Below are 12,083 nucleotides of genomic sequence, written 5' to 3'. Positions count from 1 at the left end.
AAACATTATTATTCAGAAAAGAACATTCTCCATATGCATAGAATTTGGTCTAGGAATACTAAGCATCCCAAATTTATATGATGGACTAAATATTTTAGAAATGTATTAAATTTCTGGCAGTGTTACCCATTCAGAGGATGTAAGTGAGGGAATGGAAGGAAGAAGAAACAGATGATGCCACAAATGTTGGGGGGGGCGGCGAAACAGCTATTTCATCTCCCCTGAAAATCTGTAATTCTGGCCTGGAGCCCCAGAGAGGCTCAGAGCCGAGAGAGGAAGTGAAGGGCCACCCTAAGTCCCAGCCATCCCTTGACAGACGTTTCACAGCCGATGCTGCAGACACATTCTGCAGGGTCCTCCTGACACATTCAGGCCAAGCAAGGCTCAGCCTGGTTGTTGCCTACAGGAGTGCAAATCCAAAGGTGGACCCAAACCGCGAGAGTGATAATGATGCAACAGACAACCAGCAGGTTTTCTAAAGCCTAAGGTTCTGCAAACTTTCATCCAAACCTGTAAAATCTGAAACCTGAATCTCTAGGGAAACTACTAGGATACGTTGCTGCACAGAACATTTCTGGGTTTGTGTGTCACCTACGTTCTTGGCCACCCTAAGGGACAAAGTAATGAACTGTGTGAGTCCTGACGTTTTTCTCCTAACTCAGAAGGAAGTCCTACCTGTTATCTTCTTCTATTTTACATCTCAGTTGATTGCTCAGTATAATCAGAACTAAATTCAGTGATGATGACAAAAGGGGAGTTTGTATTTTGGGACAAGATTTTAAGAGTAATGCTTTAGCACAAAGTATACAGTGCTCTGGGGTTTTTGAAAAGTTGCTCATCACAATTTCCTTTTTTTCTTCTTAATCCTGTTTTAAAACTGGGACTAAATGTTGAAATATTTTTGTCATTTATCGACAGAATAATGAACTCACTGATACGATTAGAGCAAACTCTAGGATTGGAATTCCTAGGTCAGTGGGTCATCATAGAAAAGCAGATGACTTGGTTCATCTGAGAGTGAAAAGCCAGAGCACAGAGCCGTCCAGGTCTGACTGACCCACAAGAAAGCTTCAAGGAAGGACAGGTAATGAGATTTTATCCCAGACTTGACCTCATTGGAAAGCCATCCACACTATAGCTATATAGCTCCAACCACACTGAATGGCAATTTATCTGCTCATGAGAGTTTCTCTCCTCAAGATTTCTCCAGGTGAAGAATGGTATCTAATGCACCGAAGTACCTGTTGTGTCTTACAGATGGCCAGGTGGCTGAGTTATTTCTGTCCTCTGACCACAAACTCTGTTCTGCATGTAAGCCGCCAACTTCAGTCTGCAAGGTCAGATTCAAGGGAGAACACGGGGACCATGAAGAAAGGAGGAGGAAATAATGACAGTCTCTGAAGGTAAAATTCCATAACCCTTTACCTCAGGACAGTGGAAAAGTAATAAAAAGTACCCAGGCCTGTCCCAACCTTTCTCTCCTTCAGCTCCTCAGGACAGGAGAAGGCTAATAAACGTACCTCGAGTGCACCTGACCCTCCAGCAGTAATTTTTATCACTGAAAATCTTCTTAGGATTGTGAGCATGTTACAGCTTCCAAAACATTCTCAGGCATATTCCCTCACTTGACGCTCCTCACAGACATCCCAGGGGACAGGACAGAGCCGGAGTTCAATTCTAGGAATAGGCACGGACATGAACTCCAGCACTCAACTACCAGCCAGGGAAAGTTACTAATCTCATTTAGCTTCATTTTCTTTATCTGTAAAACTGAGTTAATATTTACCTCATGGAATGTTTGTGAAGATCCAGTAACATCACGAAAATCAAAGTCCTTGGCAAATATTACACGCTCAACAAGTAAATATGACTTTCCTTCCTTAGACGCTGGAGTCTTTCCCTGGGACGAGGCCTCTGTCAGAATCCACAGCCACTGTCCTGCAGAAGGCCTCCCGGCTGTCTGCTCGCTTGGGGCACACACGGCAACCCCCGCCCAGGAGAGCAGCAGACTGGCGGCTGCCCCAGTGTCTGAGGCGAGCCCCGGCTGGGCTGCCTGAGTGACCCTGCGTCGTGCAGGCCCTGGGACACAGGTCCGGCCACCAACCCTGCACCCTCCCGCATGTGTTCCCTCCACGGCGAAACTTTTCCTTATTTTCTCAGTTTTTTTGGACACTGGCCTCACATCTATCCTGTAAACTTTTTTTATGTTTCTTCACTCCAAAGGATTATGGAACAAGGGCAGGCCAGTCTCGCAGAAAGTCCCTGCACAACCTTCCCCAACATCTCCTTTCTCCCCTCCTCCTTCACCCCACACGCTTCTAACCAACTCTCAATAAGCAAGGCTTAGAGCATTTCCTTTCTACTTTCAGGAAAAGCACAGTATTAACTGTGATTCTGGAACCAAATACCTGAGTTCAGTTCCATCCCCACCTCTCACTCTCTGCTGTGACCTCAGCAAGTACTTAACCTCTCTTTCCCTTAGTTCCATGTTTTGTAAATGGGGATAACAATACAACTTGGGGAGATTCAATGAGGCACATAATAGGAGCTCAACAAAATCAGTTCTCTTCCATCTTATGTATGTATATAAACATATCTGGAAGGTTATGCACAGAATAGTTTATACCGGTGTCCTTCAGAGAACATACAGAGGAGAACTTTTATTTGATATAAACTTGTATCATTTTACAAGCATATATTGTTTTTGTAATTTAAACACACTTTTAACAAGAAGATACTTGGGTATGGTAAAGAAAAGGAAAGGAGGAGGGGGAAGGGAGGTGGAAAGAGAAAGGAAGAGAAATGGTTTGCCTGGGGCAACAGCGGAAGGCTGGATCAGAGTCGCCACTGGCTGAGACCTTCTGGTTGTAGCTTTAGTGCCAAGTGCAGAGCTCTCCTTGCCTTGTTGGGGAAACCTTCTGCCATATATACGTCAGCCTTACATAGATTTACTTCATGTTTCCTCCAGTGTTCCAGGTGGGGGTGGGTGTAGGGGAAGCCCAGGGTCTCCTGGGCCAAGTTATCGTGGGCTGCAGGGGTGAGTGCGGGGTTTCTGATCTCACTCATGGTTGAAAGGCTGCCAGTCTCCAGAAATACTTTAGAGAGCAGGAGGCAGCTCTCCCGGGTCCCAGGGGAAGAGGGGGTACATCAGGACAAGCCCTGGAATGCTTCCAGGGTACCTGGGAAGGCCCCCCAAGAAGTCCAGACAACTTTGCCTGGGAGGAATAAAGGAGGGCTCTGCTTGTTACTGAAGAATCCTCAAAGCTGTCTCAGTTTGCCCATTTCTCCAATGTCTCATGAGACACAGACTGCAGTAAGCAAAGGTCTGTTTTATTAACTTCTATGCAAGAGTCCCCACGGGGCTATTTACCTTTTCCCCATAACCTAAAACCTCAGTACTATGCATGGTAAAAAAAAAAAAAAAAAATCATATCCTTTTTTGGTAAGAGTTATGTTATCAGAATGCCAAGAGGAATGCTGCCTACTCCTTATGTGTAGCCAAGACATTCATTTAGCCAATCTACATTTCTGACTTTTTTAAGGGGTGAGAATCCTCTTGTTCCTAATTGCTCTCACATCACTTCTGATGGGTAAAAACCTATCAGCTCACAAAGCTTCATTTCTAGAAAATCATCTACTCTATAGAGCATGTTCTATGAAAATTCATTTACAAATTGCAAATTCTTATGTCGCTTCTATGTGTCTTCTGGGCCCTACCCAGACAAACATAGCTATTCCTGCTGGAAACTATGAAAATGTAATATTTTCCCCACCTTATTAATACCTCTGACAACAAAGTTCTTGCCAACTGAGCATGTTCTTCTGAGCAGCTCCCCTCACTCTATTTGCAATCCCGCACTTACACCAAGGAACTTGATCTGCTATAAAGGAAGATGTCAGAAAGGACCGCCAAGAAAGTGGCTTACCTCTCTCGTGGCTGCTTGATGGTGGGGGTGGGGAAGTGACCGGTTTAGACTTGTCATAATTGTTAAAGCTCTGGCTCCGTCGGTTGTTAGCAGTGGCTGACCCTCCGCGTGTCTTGGCCTCGCTGCCTGCAGCAGATAGCCTCGCGGTAGGACCTGGAAGTCTAAAATGCAAAAGCAACAGAGTAATGGCTTCAGTCTTGGGAAAACAGCAGCATCTCAGAAGAAGGAACTGCAGCCATGCAAGAGGTAAAAGAAACCATTCAAGACATCGGATCTGTGGTGGCTTGCTAGTCCAAGGACTTAGCGGAACCACCACAAACATCTAGGCTAGTAACAACCCCAGTCCAAAGGCAAAGGATGAGCTGTTTTCCTTTGAGCACAGAAAGAGAAATATACGACTATGTTTGCTGATTAGAAATACAAAGCTCAGGAGTTCCCTGGTTGCCCAGTGGTTAGGATTCTGGGCTTTCAATGCCATGACCCAAGTTTAATCCCTAGTCAGGGAACTAAGATCCCACAAGCCACACAGGATGACCAATAATAATAATAAAACAAAGCTCATCTTCCTTTTTCTCCTGGATGAGTAATTTTAATTTTCAATAGGACCAAACCATGTCATCTGAAATTCTATCAAGAGTGGAACGTAAAGCCCTGTTAACACACTAAACTGTTTACCTTATGCGTGCATCTCTTCTGATAGGTATGAAAAATGGGGTTTTTTGCTATAATCTAGGGATGTAAGTATCAAGAAAAAGACATAACTTATGATGGACATAAAGGGAACTGCTACCTCAGAACCTAACACACTGCAATGTAAACTTATGGCCTGGATGGAAGCATTTGTTCAGACATACATTTTCCTTCAACACTTGACAACCTGTCTCCGTAGACATTACTCTGAGATTGAAGCCCAGCTTCTCTTAAGTAGATAGATAAAATCATATATTTCTTCTGTAAAATGAGCAGGAATCTGTTAGCTAAAAGACAAACACACACTTTCCCTTTAAATAAAACGTTTCATTTTTGGGGTGGTTTGGGAAATAAAATCAGTAGACTAATCTTTAGTAATGTGTCTAAAGATATTACGGCCCATTACCCAGAGTTAAGGCTAAGACGCCCCAAATCAGAATTTTTGTTCAGGGACTACTAGGCAGACTGTTTCCAACCATTAAAGTTGAAAGATGAATAAATGATGAAATATTTAGTAATATCTTTCAGCTAAAACCCACTTAGCAGTATTGAAAAGGCACTGGAACCTCAGCCGACCAGCATTAGATCTAGTGATAAGTCTGAATTTTCAACTCATAAAACTTTCAGCCTTCTCTTTCCACACAAATCTGTAAGCACCAAAGAAGTCTGCAGTCTGGAAGCATTTTAGATAGAAGCAGGCAAACACTTTAAACTTTTTTCTTGTTGGCTAAGCAAGAAAGATGGTTGTAGAGTAAATACAGAACATGAGCTGGTGTGAGAGGACTGTAAAATTTATACAGTCAAGAAAAAGCTGGCCCAATTCCTTAACTGGGAGCTAGGAAAGAAGGAAGGGGGTGAAATTTTTTCCCCTAAAAAGTGGCGGAGGGAAGGCCTCACTTCTCACTACACTAGGAGGATTTACCCCTCTGTTAAGTGACCCCATCTTGTTTGGAGAAGATAGTCACCCCATGAAGACAGACACAGAGTGGGATGCAAACCCAGCAATGTCAGTGCCTGTGTTTGGGGGCCAGAAGTGGCCAGCTTAACCAATCAGAAGAGGTCCAGCAAAGGGATCTTGGTACCTCTAGGTTCTGATTCCAGTGCAAACAGCATCCTGTAAAGCCTCCAAGATGGACAGTGTTATCTGAGGACTCACAGCCAGAGGTGGAGCTGCTGCAGGTGCTGACGTGGGGCTCCTCCAGGCTGGACTCTGCAGGAGTTTTCATGCCCACAGATAGGCCTGGAAAAGGACGATGGACTTGTTCCAAGATGATGTCATAGCAACAGTTTTAAGTGGTGCAGGGTAACACAGGCCACAGTATTCTACTCCAGTGTGGAACTGGCAAAGAACAGGGAAGCAAAAAGCATCGAGGAGGGAAAAGATGTGTTCCTTTCAGAGTTGCCAGAGAGGCCTCCCTGCTCTAACCTGGGACTGGACCACAGATTTTTCAGGGCAGTACAGGGCCTTTATGGAGGCAAGAAATCAGTAATGGGTGGGATGGCCACATCTTTGAATGACGTGGGCAACCTGGTCCTCTGTGAAGCAGTGTGATATAGTGGATAAAATGAGCTTTTTCCTTTCAAATATAAACATGATATCGGGCTAGTGTTATAATCTGAGATTCATGTTCTGTATTTGTCACTTTGGAATAATAGTAAAGCACCCCACGGGATAACTGTAAACTTGAAATGGGACTTAATGTCCGGCCTGTTGTTTAAGTACTCAATGCAGGTTGGTTCCCCTTCTCTTCCTCTCTGTTGAGCGTAGATTCCTAAAGAAATTGAACACAGTCATAAAGAAAACATGCTATGGTATAAAAAAAGAATCAGACAAATAAAGAAGGAAATAGATCTAAGTTAAAGAAGCAAAAGAGAGCTGGACAAAAATCAACACACAAGAGTTGGAGATCAACATTTCCAAAGAGGCATGACACGCTTCGGCAAACAAGATTCATCATTTCCCTAAGGAACAATGGAGAAGAACAATTCCTTCATTCAAGTATTTGTGACAAAGACCTTACAGTTGGGGTACCTCTGAGCCATCTGTGAGCTCCACTGCCCAGAGTGAGACATCCTCAGTCTTGGATTAACTGAGACAGCTCTGGTTTCCCAGGTGCGGTCACCATCATCTCTTCCTTGAGTCAGAACCTAGAGGTGCTACACAGATTGACACATCCTTTAAATGGCTGCAGGTTGTGCCAAGCTTTCTGAGACCTGGAAGAGGAGGTCTGGAAGGCCTTGAGGGCAGCTAACATGGCAAATAAAGGATGGGTAACACATACTGAGCCATCCAAAGCCACCATAAAGCTCAAGCCAACTCACGTCACTCTCTACCTCACCACCATCACACCCTAGTAAGAACAGCACCTTTAACTTGACCAAACGGGAAAACTCGATGGAGACCAAGTAACTCCTTCCAAGTGTCAGAAGGAATCCCTGTGAACACTGTGCTTTAAAACTTGGGTTCTGTTGTGAATGGGGTGGGACAGCTGCTTGCTCCAAAGCAAGCCCCTCCATTCCTCTGAAACTTTCAGCAGAGTCTGCCCCACAAACAAAGGCCATGAGTGAATGTGTGGTGGGTGGGAAGTAAGGAAAAGAGCTTCATTTGGATCCACCCAGGAGGGAACCGAAACATCCCTTCGGATGATGAGTCAATCTACAAACTGAATTCATTCAGACTGAATTGTCAGTGCAGGATTTCAAAGCCAAAGGTGCCCATGAGATCCCAAGATACCTGAGCCATCTGCGTGAGGGCACTGGACTTCACAAACACTATGCCCATGTTCCCAAGTCCTTCCTTACCCCAACTGAAATCGTCATGTTGAAACTCAATGTTGAAATCGTAATGCCCAATGTGATGGTATTAGGGAGTTGATTAGGTCATTAGGCAGAGCCTCATGAATGAGATTAATGCCCTTATAAACGAGGTCCCAGAGCGGTAGCTCGCCTCTTCCACCATGCGAGGACATAGCAAGAAGCCAGCAGTCCGCAACCTGGAAGAGGGCCTTTACCAGAATCCAACCAGGCTGGCACATTGACCAAATTTCTGCTGCTTATAAGTCACCCAATCTGTGGTGCTTTGTTATGGCAGCCCAAAAAGACCATCACAGGGTTCTAGCTCAGTCTTATTTAGATCTTGAGGGGCTGATGGACTCTCAGTTCAGTTCAGCCACTCAGTTGTGTCTGACTCTTTGTGACCCCATGAACTGCAGCACGCCAGGCCTCCCTGTCCGTCACCAACTCCCGGAGGCCACCCAAACCCATGTCCATTGAGTTGGTGATGCCATCTAACTATCTCATCCTCTGTCGTCCCCTTCTCCTCCTGCCCTCAATCTTTCCCAGCATCAGGGTCTTTTCAAATGAGTCAGCTCTTCGCATCAGGTGGCCAAAGTATTGGAGTTTCAGCTTCAACATCAGTCCTTCCAATGAACACCCTGGACTGATCTCCTTTAGGATGGACTGGTTGGATATCCTTGCAATCAAAGGGACTCTCAAGAGTCTTCTTCAACACCACAGTTCAAAAGCGTCAATTCTTTGGCGCTCAGCTTTCTTTATAGTCCAACTCTCACATCCATACATGACCACTGGAAAAACCATAGCCTTGACTAGATAGACCTTTGTTGGCAAAGTAATGTCTCTGCTTTTTCATATGCTGTCTAGGTTGGTCATAACTTTCCTTCCAAGGAGTAAGTGTCTTTTAATTTCATGGCTGCAATCACCATCTGCAGTGATTTTGGAGCCCAGAAAACTAAAGTCAGCCACTGTTTCCACATCTATTTGCCATGAAGTGATGGGACCGGATGCCATGATCTTAGTTTCCTGAATGTTGAGCATTAAGCCAACTTTTTCACTCTCCTCTTTCACCTTCATCAAGAGGCTCTTTAGTTCTTCTTCACTTTCTGCCATAAGGGTGGTGTCATCCGCATATCTGAGGTTATTGATATTTCTCCCGGCAATCTTGATTCCAGCTGGTGCTTCCTCCAGCCCAGCATTTCTCATGATGTACTCTGCATGTAAGTTAAATAAGCAGGGTGACAATATACAGCCTTGACGTACTCCTTTTCCTATTTGGAACCAGTCTGTTGTTCCATGTCCAGTTCTAACTGTTGCTTCCTGACCTGCATACAGGTTTCTCAAGCGGCAGTTCAAGTGGTCTGATATTCCCATCTCTTTCAGAATTTTCCACAGTTTATTATGACCCACACAGTCAAAGGCTTTGGCATAGTCAATAAAGCAGAAATAGATGTTTTTCTGGAACTTTCTTGCTTTTTCGATGATCTAGTGGATGTTGGCAATTTGATCTCTGGTTCCTCTGCCTTTTCTAAAACCAGCTTGAACATCTGGAAGTTCACGGTTCACGTATTGCTGAAGCCCGGCTTGGAGAATTTTGAGCATTACTTTACTAGCGTGTGAGATGAGTGCAACTGTGCGGTAGTTTGAGCATTCTTTGGCTTTGCCTTTCTTTGGGATTGGAATGAAAACTGACCTTTTCCAGTCCTGTGGTCACTGCTGAGTTTTCCATATTTGATGGACTCTGCTAAGTCACTTCAGTCGTGTCCGACTCTGTGCGACCCCATAGACGGCAGCCCACCAGGCTCTGCCGTCCCTGGGATTCTCCAGGCAAGAATACTGGAGTGGGTTGCCGTTTCCTTCTCCAGTGCATGAAAGGGAAAAGTGAAAGTGAAGTCGCTCAGTCATCCGACTCTTAGCGACCCCATGGACTGTAGCCCATCAGGCTCCTCCGTCCATGGGATTTTCCAGGCAAGAGTACTGGAGTGGGACTCTAGCTGACATCTAAATTACATATGTATTGATAAAAGAATATGAAAGGTCAGAAGTAATTTTGAGAAGGAAAATAATGACCTTGGAAGTTGGTCGATGGTCAGGGAAGGTTCCAAATAAAAGCGACCCCAGAGAAAGAATCATTGTCTGGAATGTGAGAGGGGGCAAGGAGATAATGGGCAGAAGGCTTATGCAGAGGGAAGCTTATAGAAAAGCACCGAGGAAAGAAAGGGCTGGTGTGTGCTGGGGTTTGGGGGCAGCGTGGGAGGAAATGAGGCTGGAAAAGCAAGTAGGGCCAGCCTCAGTGTCATACTAAGAACCTTGGACTTAGTCCGGTCCTCCAGCAAGGCGACAGTCGTCCTAGAGGCTGAGAGCAGAGCTAGAGCTGACAAGCAGGGTAGCTTCCAGTGTCCAGTGATACAGGCCCCCGGCCAACATTTTGAAGCTGATTCTTGTTAACATCCTTGTGCACCAGGAGCACTTCTCTCCTGGCCTGGGAGCAGCTGCTGTCTGTCCATTTAGCATCCTTCCAAAATGCAGCTGGGTCTTGCTCATAGAGAACAGCGCCAGGTACCAGAACAGATGCTGCCCCGCAGTGCCTGACTCATCAGAACAAGCAGAGAGAGTGCAGCAATTCAACCTCAGATCATCCACACCCTCCCTCATCCAGAGTGCCGGAAGGTTCCAACAGCCCCTTTGCGAGAGGGACTCTGCTTCCCGTGACCATTCCTGGTCCAGACAACAGTTACAAAATGAGAAGACACAAATGGGTTCTCTGAAACACACATGTTGCTTTTTGCAAAAATGATGTTTAAGGGAAGAGGTGTAACAAAGAAGCAGAAGGAAAACCCTGCTGCTCTGGGAGCCCAAGGTCAATTTCTCCAACATGTATGTGCAGCGCTGAGCAGGCAGGGCAGTAAGACTGTCATTCCTGGCACATAACCTGCGTGTGCGCGCTGGCTCCACTTGCTGTACGTGCTAATGAGAAGAAAGTGGTTCTCCCAAAAACTACTTCAAAGGCCAGGAGCAGAAGATGCTCCACCCGCCGCCAGCACCCCTGGGAAAGATGGCAGCTTGTGTGCACATGCTCAAGACCTCGGAGAGCAGAGGTCATAATCGGAGATGCTTTTTGCTAGACAAGATGATTAAATGCTGTCTCTCAACTCCACAGCATCTGCTTTTCAGCAGCTGGGTGGAGAGGACTGAACTACTAGCCATGTTGATTCCTCTCCACCAGATGGTCGTGTAGAGATCAACTCTGTGGGACACCCCAGAGCTGCACCAGATCAGCTGAAACCACTAACAGTACCCTATCGGCTAGTTATGGTGCACTGATTACATGCCAGGTAGCAAAGGACTGGCAATGACTTTATTTAATCCACAAAGCACTGTGAGTGAGGCCGGACTACTTTTTACCAACAAGGAAACACCAACTCATGGAGACTAACTAATTGGCCCAGGTAACATAGTAAGTGGTGAACACAGAGTTTGCTAGGTTTGACTACAAAGCTGCACTCTTAGTCACCAGGCTTCAATGCCTCCCACAGGTAGAATAAGCCTAAATACCTGAGGCTCACCAGGGATACCAAGATCTCTTATCAACACAACACAGTGGTCAGAGGTGGAAATTCATGGAAATTCTTCATCCCTGTACCAGTTCCCTCCATCAGTTCCTTCCCTGTAGACTCAAGGTGAGGCTTCCCTCCCTGCTCAACACCCCTGGTGCCTGTCTAGGTGTCTGGCTCTGGCAGGTATTTGCACCTGAAGAGACTGATTTCCAGAGACTTAATCAGTATTTGCGCCTGAAAAGAGACTTATTTCCAGAGCTCTGGAAGAGGTGTCCAACTCACCCAGAGGGGTAGGTAGGGCTGTTTCTTTTGGCAACCAAACTTTACTGCAACCCCTGGTGGTGCCTGATCAGCTAAAATCTTTGTTAAGATTGTGCTCAAGGCTAGTGGTGGGAAAGTGGGGGTGAGGAGAAGGCAAGGAGGAGCATCAGGCAAATAAAAGAAGATCCCTTTGGTCAAGCAGGAGATGACAACAGTGAACATTGACATTTTAGGAATAAGTGAACTAACATAGCCTGGAATGGGTGAATTTAATTCATATGATCATTATATATCACCCACTCAATGGACATGAGTTTGAGCAAACTCCAGGAGCTAGTGAAAAACAGGGAAGCCTGGTGTGCTGCAGTCCAAGGGGTTGCAAAGTGTCAGACTGAGTGACTGAACAACAACAACAATCCCTTTATCAGGCTCATCAGAAACAAAATGCATCCAAAAGGAAATCTAGGTGAGGGATTGGGCTTGCCTGGTGGCTCAGAGGTAAAGAATTGCCTGCAATGCAGGAGCTGCAGGAGACGAGGGTTTGATTCGTGGGTTAGGAAGATCCCTGAAGGAGGAAATGGCAATCCACCCCAGTATTCTTGCCTGAGAAATTCCGTGGACAGAGGAGCCTGGCGGGCTACAGTCCATAGGGTCGAAGAGTTGGACAGGACTGAGCGACTGAGAATGAGCACCAGGACTCTGATAGGAAGCTAGACCTTGGCTTTGGGTCAATTTGGAAGTCCTGCGCCCAGCATGCATTCAGGGTAGGGCAGACAAGCCCATTATTCAGTTCTTCCTCTCTTCCCACCCCTCCCTGCAACTCCACCTCCTTCCATCATCTGGGACTGATAAGACA

The 12,083-nt window shown here is 45.8% G+C and overlaps 1 protein-coding gene across 3 annotated transcripts in view; it reads right to left on the bottom strand.

Annotated features, from left to right (window-relative positions):
• The window catches only part of NAV2 (neuron navigator 2), a 423,467-nt gene that overhangs the window by 227,054 nt on the left and 184,330 nt on the right, over nt 1–12,083 (bottom strand). For all 3 annotated transcript variants that reach the window (XM_081533713.1, XM_081533716.1, XM_081533715.1), the window contains one exon: nt 3,927–4,087. In XM_081533713.1, coding sequence (XP_081389839.1) covers nt 3,927–4,087 — 161 coding nt within the window. The remainder of the gene's footprint in view (nt 1–3,926; nt 4,088–12,083) is intronic.

This window comes from Giraffa tippelskirchi, chromosome 10 (assembly GCF_054371585.1).
Source record: "Giraffa tippelskirchi isolate mGirTip1 chromosome 10, T2T-mGirTip1v1.2.pri, whole genome shotgun sequence".
Lineage (NCBI taxonomy): Eukaryota > Metazoa > Chordata > Mammalia > Artiodactyla > Giraffidae > Giraffa > Giraffa tippelskirchi.
This window is presented reverse-complemented; position numbering and strand designations above follow the sequence as displayed.